This window comes from Stylophora pistillata, chromosome 9 (genome assembly GCF_964205215.1).
Source record: "Stylophora pistillata chromosome 9, jaStyPist1.2, whole genome shotgun sequence".
In the NCBI taxonomy this organism is placed as follows: Eukaryota; Metazoa; Cnidaria; class Anthozoa; order Scleractinia; family Pocilloporidae; genus Stylophora; species Stylophora pistillata.
This window is the reverse complement of record NC_142527.1, coordinates 25,750,201-25,764,884: the sequence shown is the minus strand read 5'-3', so window position 1 is coordinate 25,764,884 and position 14,684 is coordinate 25,750,201. Positions and strand designations below refer to the sequence as shown.

At 38.5% G+C, this 14,684-nt stretch overlaps 3 protein-coding genes across 6 annotated transcripts in view; 2 read left to right on the top strand and 1 right to left on the bottom strand.

The window, feature by feature from the left end:
* Window positions 1–545: 545 nt before the first annotated feature.
* Window positions 546–3,642, bottom strand: LOC111327890 (uncharacterized). Its single transcript, XM_022932202.2, has 3 exons — window positions 3,546–3,642; window positions 2,242–2,476; window positions 546–1,459 (listed from the first exon to the last, which is right to left on the bottom strand). The coding sequence occupies exons 2-3, from the start codon at window positions 2,474–2,476 to the stop codon at window positions 768–770; spliced, it is 927 nt and encodes a 308-aa protein (XP_022787937.1). The 5' UTR covers window positions 3,546–3,642; the 3' UTR covers window positions 546–767.
* A 61-nt stretch (window positions 3,643–3,703) lies between these two features.
* LOC111327886 (uncharacterized) overlaps window positions 3,704–14,684 on the top strand; it is a 24,162-nt gene continuing 13,181 nt past the window's right edge. For 3 of the 4 annotated variants that reach the window (XM_088732827.1, XM_088732826.1, XM_088732825.1), the window contains exons 1-10: window positions 3,704–3,846; window positions 4,255–4,291; window positions 4,962–5,207; window positions 6,270–6,422; window positions 7,463–7,612; window positions 9,577–9,750; window positions 10,480–10,526; window positions 10,646–10,775; window positions 10,885–10,995; window positions 11,485–11,600. In XM_088732827.1, coding sequence (XP_088588953.1) covers window positions 3,719–3,846; window positions 4,255–4,291; window positions 4,962–5,207; window positions 6,270–6,422; window positions 7,463–7,612; window positions 9,577–9,750; window positions 10,480–10,526; window positions 10,646–10,775; window positions 10,885–10,995; window positions 11,485–11,600 — 1,292 coding nt within the window. In that variant the 5' untranslated portion in view covers window positions 3,704–3,718. Of the gene's footprint in view, window positions 3,864–4,254; window positions 4,292–4,961; window positions 5,208–6,269; window positions 6,423–7,462; window positions 7,613–9,576; window positions 9,751–10,479; window positions 10,527–10,645; window positions 10,776–10,884; window positions 10,996–11,484; window positions 11,601–14,684 lie in introns of all 4 variants that reach the window. The other variant, XM_088732828.1, reaches the window with a different exon arrangement.
* Window positions 13,082–13,585, top strand: LOC148724049 (uncharacterized). The gene has a single exon (XM_088732841.1). It carries the CDS (start codon window positions 13,082–13,084, stop codon window positions 13,583–13,585), a length of 504 nt encoding a protein of 167 aa, XP_088588967.1.

Below are 14,684 nucleotides of genomic sequence, written 5' to 3'. Positions count from 1 at the left end.
GGATGTCAGCAGAGCCTTTTCCCTTGGAGGTTAAAAAGAAGAAAAGAAAAGGCTCTGCTCACAGGGTAGTTTCCTTAGAGATTTCATTACACCAAAAAAAGGTTAGTTGCTTGGGACTGAGTGACTAAACTGCAATGAACATTTTGACTCCTAAGAGTGACCAACATTGAATTTCTCCATAAAATATTACCTACAAATCAATCATTAAGGTTGTTCGAATAAAGGAAATGATTACCAACTACAGCAGCCTTTGATTGTTAGAGAAATTTTCCGTCAGCAGCTTAGGAAATATAAGAAGACTCAAGGGTTTCAAAATGTTTTGAAGTAGGCAGCCAACTCTGGAAAAGTAGGTGGCTGTAATAACAGAGATTGTTTGTCACAAGCAGACTGTTATAACCAGAGTAGCCCGTGACATACAATCAAGTAGCCAGCGGAACTCCAGCAGTCGCTAGCTTGTTTTGAAACCATTGAAGACTGTATGGACAATATGCATGCAGGCGTTAAGGTGTTAAGGGTGAGGAGAAGCACACAGGATCCACAACATCTTTTATGAACTATTTTTTACTAAGTCATTTCCATTACTTGGGACATTTTTAACTGTACAGCATTTCACACTACATAATTTGCTGTTCACAAAACACAAACAAGTTAAGTTTGTAGAGAGTCCAAAATTTACATGTCAGGCAAATCTTGTCCCATCCTTGAAAATCATACAAACTTTTAAAATATCAGTAATTCAGCTGATACAGTCAGATCAGTCCAAAAATTTAGGCATCCTTGAATCGCACACTGAGATACAATTTCTTGAACTCATCGAAGCCAGCAAGTACACCAGCACCTGCCATACCACGGAGGATGTTTGCCCCGGCACCCTTCATCAAGGACATGAAACCCTCACCCTTGATGATCTGCATAGTACAGTCAATGGAACCCTTGTACTTCACTGCTTCTCCGGACGTCATCATCATACGTCGACGGATGGTGTCGATTGGATAAGAGGCCAGGCCAGCAGATACTGTCACACCATAACCCAGGACAAATGAGATGAGCAGTCCAGCATCTTCACCCAACAGCAGGGGCTTCAAGGTATCATACAGACCAAAGTAGAAGCCACGGTACACAATGATACCAACACAGGAAATGACAAAACCTCTGTACAGACCAGCAATACCATCAGATGCCAGTGTCTTGCGGTACACATCAATAATGCCATTGAACTGCCTTTCACCACCCTTAGAACCTGCCTTTGCATCATTGGCCAGCCTTGTTCGGCAGTAATCCAGAGAGTAAACAAACAGCAAGGACATGGCACCCGCAGCTCCACCAGAGGCAATATTCTTGCTAAACTTGGTTCCATAAGAATCAGTTTTCTTGGGCTTGAAAAGGGCCTTAATCTGATCCTTGAAAGCAAAGTTCAAAGCTTGTGTTGGAAAGTAACGGATGCAATTGGCAAGGTTACCTGGAGAAGAGCAAAAGAGAATATAGTTTTATTACGCATTTGACTCCCAAAAATTATTGACACATGGCTTTCCCCTATAATATTCATATATCATCCAGCAAAATAGTAGTGAGAATAGTCAAACATATCAGAAGTTGTTAATAAACCAAATTCTTGTAATTAATTTACACGGAAAAGTGTAGCAGCTAGAGGGGAGAATTTACAATCAGATCTTTGGAGTTAAGGGTTAGCAGATGTTTCGTTGAAGGACCTTAATGCTGTTTGCATGAAAAGAGGACACATGATGCAGTTCTGAACCCTAGATTAAATGTGTTCTTTACACCAGCAAGACAATTCAAGTCACTTTCTGTGGAAGGGAGAAAAGTGACTAAACAAAAACCTTTTGTGCATGGAGGATAACCATCAGCTAAATCAACCCTCAAGTTACCCTGACTTCACCAACTAAACTTGAGTCATTTTGGTAAAAGGTTAGTGCCCTACACACAGCACCATGCCTACTATACCACTCCCACTGCCAAATTTTGAGTACACCACCAGATGGAAACGGGGCTCGACACTAACTGTAGTCCACTAGCCACAGCCTAGTAGAAATTCAGTTTTGGCTGGTAGTTTTTAATTTCCACTAGCCAGTTTGGCTAGTAAACAGACTGAAATTGTCGTAACATCAAAAAACATCAGATGTCACCAGCCACTTGGCTAGTAAGCCCTGGGAATATTAAATATTCTCTGACAGCACGAACTGCCTACAGAGGCAGACCACCCTATGAATTGAAACAACTCACCTCTCCAGAATGACAGAAAACCCTCAGCTTTGTATGTCCTCATCGTACAGTCAACAACACCCTTGTATGGGGTATCCAAGCGTCCTGCCTTCAACATCTCATCTTGATTCTGAACAAGAAGCTTCACTCTTTCAATTGGGGCAGCAGCAGTCTTAGAAATGATAGCAGCAGCACCACTAAGTCCAAAGTTCTCTACAAAATGTAGTTTTTTCTCACTGGGTACCACCTTTGCCATCTGAAAGAAATGAAAAAAAAGGTTACATTTATCTCACAAATGTAGAAATAATCTACTGGTTGCAAAATAAAACTTTACAACTAAAAACGTTCAAACAAATACAGACTTCACCAAAAAAAAATTTGATGTTTTTATTTTTTAAGCCAAAGTTTTATGAGGGGTGGGGGTGTACAAATTCTAATTTTGCTCATGACTAGAAACTCGACAGTATCTCGGGAACAGCAGCGCGCTTCTTTAATTGGAGAGTTGTCTCCCCTACTTAAAAAATGGAGGCCTATGCCAGAGCTGTTGTCCTTTTCTTCATGTAGGAGAGCTCATCAATTATCAGAATATGTACAGTTAGTTACGAGGACAAGTTAACACATGTACAAGTTTTAGTGACAAGAGTTGCGATTCGATTTGCACTTCCTTTATTTTCTTATCACTGAGCCTTAACTGCATTACACTTAACCTGAACTATCATTTCACGAAAAAACACAACGTATACAAAGTAATTGGTAACAAGGTTTTCAGGAAATAATATTCGCCGCGTGAGACGGCGAGTGAAGTGCATTTCAAAGTTGACGAAGCTTGTACCTGCGGAAACTATCGAAGGAATGCAGAGAAAACGTCACTTCCGAAAACGAGGACGATATCAAATTAAAAGGTGTTAAAAGAAGTTATTGATCAAGATTGGGTATAAGAGCAATCAACTGATATTTAAGGACTTTCGTGTAGCCATCAGAATATCGACAAACGTAAAACTTTTTAATGGAGTTTAATCTTAACTGAGCCACGTGACCTTTCACGCTGGAACATCTTCGACCCGCATAGGCGGAATTCAAGGAAAAACTCTATAACATTTTAAATTAAAGAAGGCTGAGGTAAGCTTTAGAGCCGGCGTTTCTTCAACATCTAACAAGGATCACCAAGTTTTCGTAACTTTGCGATCGAATCGAATCTTTTGCGCGAGAGACGCTCTCTAATATCACAAGTTGAAATCCCAACTTACACGAATTATTTGCTTCATAAAGAAACAAACCACGATCAATAGGAATTAAAAACGTCATATAAAGAAATAATCACTTACTTTGAATATCCTAGAGTAATGAATCAGCCAAAACTACAAAACACTCGACAAGAAGCTGGGCTCCGACCGGCGAAATCCGTAGACCTTCGTTGTAAGGGAAGATCAAAGGTTGTAGAACGCATGTAAGCCACGCATATTTCATCTGATTGGCCAGATTTTTACATGTGACTAAGATGTTGGGAATGGAGACGAGCGACTTGGAACGCCTTGCAGATATTGCAGCGAGTAACTCAATGCATAAAATATTCCCAATACATGGAAAGTTGATAGAAAGCGGTTTTGTTTGTCAAATCGATAAGATGTGAGTTTTGGTATCATGTAAGTTTCTTATCATGGATTTATATTACAAAGAGTTACGTTAACATGCCGTTTGGATGGGAAAACTTGGATTTTTATCGCGGGTCAATTTGTGTTCTTTGACCTAATTAACAGATATTTGCAACCATTACCGATGTAGCGAGCTTCAGAACGTACTCAAATCGTCAATGATACTGCTGCTTTTTTATTTGTTAGTTTCGTCACCAACGTGTGAATGCAATATTTTAAATATCAGGGGAAAAAGTTAAGTCCACCCGTGTGGAATGAAGGCAATTTATATTAGAGCACCATATTTAATACCACACCCCCAAAGTTTCGACACACTTGCTGGTACGTACAGAATGTTTAGTTTTACTTTCGTTCCACCCTTCCTTGTCTAAATCTCTTTTAGGAGTCGCATTTGGAGATCACCAAAGGCAGATAAAAATGTAAGTGTGGTGGTAGTTGTCACTTTAAAACTAAAACTTTAGTTTTTGTATTTTATCTTAGAAAGTCAGTTTTCAAGCCATCAACTGGAATAAATAGATCACCTGTATTAAATTAGATAAGAACTCTGAAGCCATTAAACCCTTAAACTCCCAAGATCTGATGGTTAATTCCTCCTTCTGGCTGCTACATTTTACCTTTTAAATTAGTTACAAGAATTTGGTGTTAAATCAAGACAACAGTAATGTCTACTTGATAAGTATTCCCCAGTGCTACATGTAAGTCTTCATTATGGCTTTCTGTGGGTTTGGGTGTATGGGGCAATACAGGTTATATAATAAAAAAGCTTATATGAGCCCTGGGAGCCTTTCCTTGTAAGTCAATCTTTCTACCCTATTAGTTAACCCATTCACTCAAAAGATCCATAGTCAATTCTCTGCACTGTCTGTCATATATTTCCTTTAGTTTGGTTCAGAGAATTTGGTGTTTAATCAAACAGTATCCTTTATTTGATAACTTCATTTCTTCTTGTCACTTTTCTGTTAGAAATGACCTAATATTGTCAAGATAAATTCCTTTGTAGTATCTCCAGCAAGTGAAAGGGTAAACAAGGTGGTCATGTGGTAGAGTTCCTGTCAATATTGCCAAAAGTATAATGTTCTTCTTGTGCAGGTCCCAAGCTGTCCTAAAGTTGAGAATTTAACAGAACTTGACAAGCTTTATCTTCTTCTGGCTGAACACAGCCTTGGAGATAGCTTCAATGTGTTGTGTTATGACCTGAAAATCCATTCTATTAATGATTTGAATGGATTAGATGATGAAGCACTGAAGAGACTTAGATTTCTTAAGTTTGGTAAAGATCAGCTGAAACAACTGCCACAGAAAGTAGGGAAAACTGATTTTGTTAGTTTGGCACTGGTAGGTATAGGTGTCCTGTGTGTGTCGTGCAGTGAAACTAGTATTGGTATGCTAAATCTACTGGTATGTTTAGCACCTTAACCAATAACAGTTGAAGCCTTGACATAGAAGTTTACCCTAACATAAGCTCATAGTAAAGGCATGAAGAGGGTAAGTTACTTCTGAAAGTGTGGTGCTGTGCTGGTGGGGGAAAACAACAAGATAATTTTGATAATTTGATGATTTTGCATTACTACTGTATTTTAAGTAGGGTTCATTACTGCAAGGATCCCTTTCATACATTTCATTAACCTGCGGTACACACAAATGATTTTCACTTAAATTCAAATTCATTGATTTATCACTTCGACGGGTTTAATATGAAGCAATGTAATAACCAGTTCCTAGTTGGCTTGTTAGCTCAGTCAGTAGAGTACTGCACTGGTATCGCAAAGGTCATGGGTTCAAATCCTGTATGGGCCTGAATTTTTTCAGGCCTTATTTCCACTACTTCGTAAGCAGGGCTCATCGCAGGGAGGATCGCTTTCATACGTTTCATGAAACTGCAGTACACATAATTATACGATTTTCAAATATTCAAATTCAAAGATAATTTTGTGTTATCAACTGGTGAGTTTATATTCATGTAGACTGTTCCTAGTAAATAGTTTCTAAAGCTTAATCAGCCACTGTGACAAGAACAAAGCCCAAAATCAACTACAGCTTATCACACTTCTTCAGTGAATAATCTGATACATCATGCTAAGTACAGATAACCAAGCTACTCTATTTACCTTTTGACCCCTGAGAGTCACTAGGACCACACAATTAGAATAAAGAAAATTATCACCACAAAAAGAAGCTATAAATTGTAATCAGCATGTCAGGAAATGTGTGGAGAATACTATGATTATAGAGAATATACATACAGATCTCAAGGTGTAAAGAAACTGGTAGGGAATTGCAAAGCCAAGCAAGTTGCAGCATATGCACTCAGGTGTTAGTAGATTTCTACTGATGATGATAAGTTGCATTTGCAAAAATTGCTCAGTGTAACAGTTTTTTTTTCCTTTATTATAATAGAAATATGGGAAACTTCCTTACAGAGCCCAATTAGAGTCCCATGGAGTACCATTTATATCTGTGGATGAAATTCATGTTGTGAAGAAGACTGCGTCAGGACCAGTATCAGGATCTGTTTTTGAAGCCATCTGGACAAAATCTAATGGAGAGAAGGTGTTTAAAAAGTAGTATAATAATATTCTGAATGGTATGACTTAGGGAGATTTGAAATTGTTACTAATTGCTTATGGCCAAAATTTATTTTTATCATGTAAACTTTTCTCCAAGTATTGAACTTTTGTTTTTTAACCCTTTCATTCCATAGATATTAAGAGTAATTCCCTTACTTTCTACCATACAATTCATATATTATAAGTTTGGAGAATTTGGTATTGGATCAACTAATCCCATAATTAATATTTTTCTTTTTTTCTTAACACTTGTCTGCTTGATATTGTATCAATTTGATATTGTAAGGAGAAAGTTTATTTTGGTCACCTATATAGTTAGTGTCTAATGAGTGCGAACAATTTGTTACATGGTGAATGAGTCATAATAAAAGTGTTTTTTAATGTTTTTGTTTGTTTGAGGAAATTTCCTGTCCTTGATATCACAACCTCCACTGATTACAATTATGGGAGCTTGATCAAACACGACCCATTGAAATTAAAATTTACTCTGACTTATCAGTTGAAATCTAGGGCTCTTTTTACTGTTTACTGGTAGAAGTATGTAGTCCAAGATAGTTGTGGAACTTTTGCTCATGGGTGAAGCCATGATCATAATGATTAATTATTATACCTCTCAGTCAGAATATGGGCTGTGATTGGTCAATATACTGGGTTGTGTTTCACTGTGCACCCCGCTAAATTCAAAAGTTTGTTTGAATTGGAAACCTCCCCCTCTGTTTGAATTCAGAGATATATTAGATATACCCTCGTTTTCTTGGCCCTTACTGTAAGCTACAGAACCTTGTTATTTTCCATTGTAATTTATGGCTCACATGCTTTGCAATTGGACCATAGATATCTCAGTTTATAACTTACAGTATGGACCTCAAACTCAGTTTACAAGAGGTATATATATCATTAAATGAATACATGTATAGCCAGTACTTCTTTCCATTCAGACCTCTATCTGCATGCTGAATGGCACTTTAATTAAAATTGTAATGGGGGCCATTTTACTTCATTATGTTCATTTCATATTTGCAGATTCGAGTTTGTTTGAGGTATGATCGAGGTCAAGCCCAAAGGAAGCATTTTCTCCATGAGGCAGAATTAACAGCTTCAGTAAATCATGAGAATCTCCTTCATCTTTATGGAGTGATTCTTCCAGGACTGTACACTGACTCTGTAGCTCTGGTATGTGAACATATCAGAAATAAACACTTACATACCATGTCTAATAAAAGCAACTTTGAAACTTGTACCTTTTACAGGCTCTGAATTGAAGATGAAAAACTGAGAATCTGTAACTAGCAGTTTTTATTTCATAGTTACCGGTATCAACTTTTTTTTAACACTTTGACCCCTTTGTGTGACTAATTTCTCCACACAATATCACCTCTAGATCAAAGATTAAGGTCACAAGAATAAAGGAAATGATTGCGAACTAAAGAAGCTCTTGATTTTTGTGGAGGATGTGCATATTTTTGTCGAGGGTGCACAGGTTTGCAGTCTGTACATTTCTTAATTGTGAGAACAATTTAACAGTAGCAGTAGAGAGTTTTTCAGTTTGTGATCTTTTTCTGTGTTCTCATAACCGAAATGTTTGATTCCACATTGATATTGTAAGGAGAAATAAGATGCTGGTCACCTTATTCTCTTATGTGTATACTTCAACAACTCTCCCCCCCATGGGTGGAGGGGGATGCTGGGATGTTGAAGCTTTCATATTGAATTTTTGGCACACTACTCATAAAACTCTTTACTTCTTAACATCAACTTATACACATTTTCCACCGGAGAATTGTTGAAAATTACAAGCCTCTTTCACTGGGAATCATTTCCATTACTCTTTAGACCTTAATGCGTGATTCAGGGATTATTGTAAGGAGAAAAACGATGCCTGTTACTCTTAAGGGTCAATATTTTTTTTCTTTAGAGAAATTACTGTATTTACCCACGTTTTGGCTGTATTTTTTTGATGAAAAACCACCTTGAAAGTTTGCAGTGCGGCCTCTATGTGGGTGCAAGAGTTCAGAGCTCATTAATATGCAAAGTTTCCTAACACAATAATCAACAAACTTTCTATTCACAATTTTATTCAATGCATTGTACGAGCTTACATTAAATTAGTCCATATCTTCCAAGAATTTTGCTTCTCTCGGCTGTTATAAGTTTGTCCAGCTTCCGAACACGTTTCTTATTATTTTGAAGACGTCTACTGTAATTTTCATGGAATAGCCATTCCTCCTCAAGGACCTTGTGAGTGAACCCTCTTTCTAGTCACTTGGCAAGAAATCTCTACACTGTTCTTAATAAAATAACAAGCAATATGGCTGAATTCTGCCAGCAGGTGTCCCACGAGTTTATTTCCAGTTGAATCGGTCTCATAAATTGTTGGTTTCCAGGTGTTTCCATATACATGATATCCTCGTATTTCACTTTTCATTTCATAGTTGCAAGTAGTTCCACCAATTTTCTGGTTAATTTTGGCCCGTACAACAGCTGAATCCTTGAATCACAAAGAACACGAGCGATATTCTCGATAACATTTGCTCTATTCGCTTTGCATAGAGAAGGGGTTCATTTTTTTTTCAATACAACTAGCCCAGTATGTAATCATGGTAACCCGCTTGTTGCACGCTGTCAAAGAATGAAAACAGGCAAATCACTCTCATTTTCTAAGAAATCACGAAGCCAAAAGGATCAACCAGAGTATCATATTCATCACATTTTAAATTCGTTGTTATTACTTGGGCTTTAGAGAAGGGAAACTGAGAAGCTGCACACCAATATGGGGTAGACAAGAAGAATGGACGAAGATGGAAGCATGTAAATCTTTTCTGCAAATGTTCCCACTCAAGAAGACGGTTTTCTTTCTTAGAGATGTTGTTTTGTTGTCAACTGAGAAATTAAAAAAGAAAGAGTTTTCTCAACTTTTTGGCTTGGATTGTGCTTTGTTACTGGAAAAACTTTTTTCCCCTGAGATCAGGTCAATAATTCATAGTGCAGCCTATATGCGGGTGCGGCTTATATGCAGGTAGATACAGTGGTCAGATTAAGTTCTGTTTAGTGACTGTAGGCCAGTATTTGGCTGTAGAAGTTAAATCTTGGTTGAACTGTTAATTCAGTGCTGTACTTTGATCAATGATTTTATATAGGTGGTAGATTTTGCTGAATATGGGAACATCAATGAAGCCATGCCACTACAGTCAGTGTACAGTCTGGTGAAGGTGATTACCCAGATTGCAGCAGCCTTGGAATACCTTGACAGTAAAGGTCTGGTTCATATGCGAATAACACCTGTTTCTGTGTTTGTGGTTGCACCGGGCAAGGTACAATGTAGTGAAAATTTACCAAATTACCAAGTTAGCTAAAGTTAGGTATCTGAACTGGTTATTGATTATCAATGTAGAGGCCATTTTGTGCATCCACACCTTAAATCTTCAGCAGAATGAGGAAAAGAATAGCATAGGATCGGTAGTTAGGTTTTTGTTGAGGTATTCATGAAGTAGATCATATGCTGATGCACACTGACAAATTGGTTCTTGTTAAGTGTGCATTTTAAGCTCTCTTTGCAGTGATTCAATTTGGGCCACAAATCAACCCATTGGTGGCATTTTTAGATGCTTTTAAACTGTGCTTGGTTAACTCATGTTGTAGAACCTCGGCCTGCCATGTGGGAGGTTAAGGGTTCAAGCCCCAGAGTGGACCAACACTCAGGGTCATAAAATAACTTAGAGGAATGTGCTGCCTTTGCTTCAGCATCTGCCAATAGTAGATAGACATTCTAGTCATCTTAGATTGGGAAGATAATGTGAAGGTCCTATCTCTTTCTTCTTCTCTGTCTTGGTGAGCAGGGGATGTTAAAGGACCCACACACTACTTGCAAAAAGTAGGTAGCTAGCATTGCTCCTGGTGTTGTGGTCTGGCCTTGCTATTGTTCATACAGGCCCCCATTTAACCAGCTTTATAAAGTTGAACAGGGCCAGCCATTCTAACTATCACAAATGAATAAATAATGACAATACATGACGCAAACCATTTTTGTCATTAACTTGCAGGCCAAACTGGGAGGACTCTGGGGATGTTTTCGAAGGGACCAAAAAGAGTTAGTATAATAATCATTGATACTCTTGGTGTAGATTGTTTAAAGAAACTGTTTGAGTTTCCTCTCTGTTGTTTTGTTTAATATTTTCATGATAAATTTAATGTTCTGTTCTGTTTCAGGATGACTCAATCCTCTGTCAAATCTTCTACAAAAAAAGGGGAGGTAGTCTGCTGGTTTGCACAATTTGCTAAAGACATGTTTCGAACTTTGGCATTCCATCAAGATTTTTTATCCTCCACAAGAGAAAAGGTATCACCTTGATTGTAATGAATGCATGAAAAGATTGTCTGGGTTACCATTTCATTTACATGTAGAGTGTTTTTTTCTTCCTGACCATCTTTTTGTGTTTCTTTCACAGCTTGTTAATAGAGCCCTCATGCCAGATGTGCTGAAGAATTTATTTGAGCAATGCAATGCAAAAAACCCAAAGAACAGACCACGAATGTCTGATGTAGCAAAAACTCTTTCAGTGAGTTTGTTTATTTTATATATTTATTTATTTAAGGATTTGTAGAACAGTACCAGAGCAAAAACAATAGGACATAAGTCCCCTACTAGGTTTAAGCTCCAAACCAACCCTCTCCTAAAATATTAACTTAATAATATAAATAGACTAAATAGGCTGCTGAACAAGTGCACGCAACAAGGGTATTTACCCGGCGACATTTAGGACAAATTATTTTAAAGGTACGAAAGTTGTTGCCATCAAGAACTTTGAAAAGTCTCTTGAAATAAAACGACTTAAGTCTACGCTTAAAAGAGTCAATAGACTCAGCCTGCCTAACATCATTATATATATATATATTGTTCCACAAATTTGCTATCCAATTAAAATAGAAGTCCCGAAATGTTGAGGTGTTCAATCAGTCACAATGAATTATGGTGACTGTTATGACTGTTATATGATCCGATGGAGGCCAAGGTATCAAACTCATTAAGTAATTTTTTTTCTTTACAGACGTTTTCTCTTCCCAAGCTACTGGTCAAAGCGGATTGTAATGGTCAAACATCACACAAACTCAGTTGTAAAAAGGGGGAAGTTATTCTACTGATTTCAAAAGCATTTCACTTTTTGTAAGTGCTATAGAACATCTTACTCCTTTAAAACTGGACAATTTTTCATCTGGTTGGTAACTTTAGTCAATAACCCTATGAAAAAGTAAGGCAAGACAAGGCAACACTTTATTCACATACCAGTAAATCAACTAAATTAAATGATAATTCTTTTATTTTACAATATTGTTGATTGGTTTAATCTTTATTTGTCTTTGTCGTAACATTTTGGAATTAGCAAGTCTATCTTGCAGGTGCCATGTTTGAACTGTTATTATTACGCGCTATTTAACAATTATTCCACGAATACGCGTTGGAATAATTGTTAAATAGCCAACGAGGGGCGTAGCGCCGAGTTGGCTATAATCATCTCATATCCAACAAGCGGGTGTCCGGGTGTCTGGTCTTTTCGTCCGAGACTCTTTTCGTCCAAGTCTTTTCGTCCAAAAGTATTTTCACCTAAGTCTGTTCCTTTACTTGTGAAGTCTTTACTTGTGAAGTCTTTACTTGTGAAGTCTTTTCTCGAAGCAAATAAATAACCTTTAGAAGGTTAGATAAGGCTGTAGAAAGAACTTGTTGCGAGACGCCGCCATTTTGGTACCAATACCTTTAGTCACCAATCTTCGTTTACGAATTCAACGTCATGAATTTTACGATAAATACACAAACAATGAATGAAGTTGTAACGCGATATACTTTATGAAATAGTGGCAAAAGTAAAGACTTGCTTGCCGTTCAATTATTTCACGCGAAAGAAATGGGAATATTAGGCTTGTTGTTAAGCGTCTATTGAGCGTAAAAGCTAAGGGCAACGAAGTGTAACATCACTACGTGAATGGCTCGCAACAAGTTCTTTCTATAGCCTTATCTAGCCTTCTAAAAGTTATTTATTTGCTTCGAGAAAAGACTTAACAAGTAAACGAACAGACTTAGTGAAAATACTTTGGACGAAAAAATTTTTGGACGAAAAGACTTCTGGACGAAAAGACCGTAATTCAACAAGCGCGAGTGGAATAATTATTTTATTAAAAAAAAAAAAAAACTCCCCCATGATATCAGACAAATCTTCACGACTTTATTTTGTAAGAAGAAACCGTATGTTGCAATGTACAGATATTAGATTATGGTACATTGGCTCACATACCATAATGGGTAAGCCAATAAAAAGTCTTAAATTGCATTATCCAATGATCCAGTTTTTAATAATAGAAGTTGGTTACTCTAAGTGGTCAGAAGATTAAAGAGTTCATTTTATTTTGTTGCACAACTATTGTAATTAGCACCACAACTATTGTAATTAGCACCTAAACACTTGCACCTCGTTACTCACACACACACCAACCACAATACATGTAATTACCATATCTGCACCTGCACCCGTATATATCTGTGGACAACCTCATTAAAGTGCAGTTTTGAACACGATAAGTAACGGTCAACATGGTGGCAGCGATGCTTGTCTTTTAATTTCACAGTCAAGAAGATTCAAGCCGATGAGCGATATGGCCTCAAACACTCCCTTCCCGCAATTCAAAACAACTGGTGATGACAAACACGATGTGGAGGTCTACATCGAAGATTTAGTCGACTACTGTATTATGCAAAACTGGTTCGATCCGTCCAAGGAAACAGAAGCAGCGAAGTGGACGAAACCAGAGAAAGCGATGGCATGTCTTCGAGCATCGTTATCCCCTGCAGCCAGAGCGATCTACAAATACAGTTTAGGATTGTCTGAACAAGATCAGAGCAAACCGCACATGGTTATCAACGCTCTGAAAGAGTATTACGGCGCTAGCATCGGGGTCTCGGGCGAAAGGCAAAAATTCCTTTCCCTGCTACAAAATGAAGAGGAATCCATCGCGTCTTGGGAAACAAGGATTCGCAATCAAGCTGCACAGTGCGAGTACGAAAACTTCGCTGATGAATTGATGAGAGATCAGTTCATCGCGGGATTAACATCTGAATCTCTCCGCGTAAAACTGATTGGGAAAGGCCACAGGCATTGAGATGCAGTGCAATCAAAAGTCACTCTACGAGAAGTCGTTGAAATAGCCAAAAGCCACGAGGCAACCACATATGCAAACCAGTTAATGAAAAATGCCCGAGGCAACCAGCAGGAGCAGGTAAACTTCACAAAGAAGACAAAACCCGAATACCGCAGCTCCGACACCTTAACAGCGGCCTGCTTCTGGTGTTGCGGTGAACATCCCAGCCCTCGTCAACAGCATTGTCCAGCGTTCGGGAAACGATGCAACAAGTGTGGAATCATTGGCCATTTTGCTCGTGCATGCAGAGGAGGAACGAGAATTGGTAGAAGACGACATCAGCAATCGAATTTTGTTGATGATGACCCTGATGAAGAGGCATTTGTTATAAATGATCAGGCAGCGCCAGTCGGTGCAAAGAAATTCTTCGCTCACCTACACCTCATCCATGGGAGGCGGTCGAAAATTGTTAAAGCTCAAATCGACTCGGCGTCGACCTGTAACACTATGCCAAGTTCAGTATTAAGCCAGCTATTCCCGAATTTGAAAATCTCAAAGACGAAAAGCAGAATCAACACCTACGGAAGCCAAACAATGAAACCAGAAGGTCAAGTAACCCTCGTGTGTGAAAGGAAGGGCAAATTCCACACAATTGACTTCCTAGTGGTGAACGTTCCGGACGACAAGCCTCCGCTTCTTAGCGGACGAGACGCACAGGCTTTAAAGTATTTGACCATCTATGCAGACGAGACAAACGCGGTCAAGGAGGAGACCACACGAAATACGCAGAAACCGCCTGCACTCGGCAAATTGACTTCAGAGGACATCCTAAAGCACTACCCCAACGTTTTTAAACCAGGACGCGGGAAGCCTCTTGGGAGCCCCATGCACATCGACTTGGACCCTTCAGTCACACCCGTTCATGCCCCCACTCGCCGTGTTCCAGTGGCAAAATTAAACAGGGTCAATGAAGAGCTGAAAAGGCTCTGTGAAGAAGGAATTATAAGGCCGGTAACCCAACCTACCGATTGGCTGTCCAATATGCTGGTTAAGGAAAAACCTAATGGCAAACTTCGCATCTGCATCGATCCGAGCCAAACCATAAACAAGGCAATCAAAA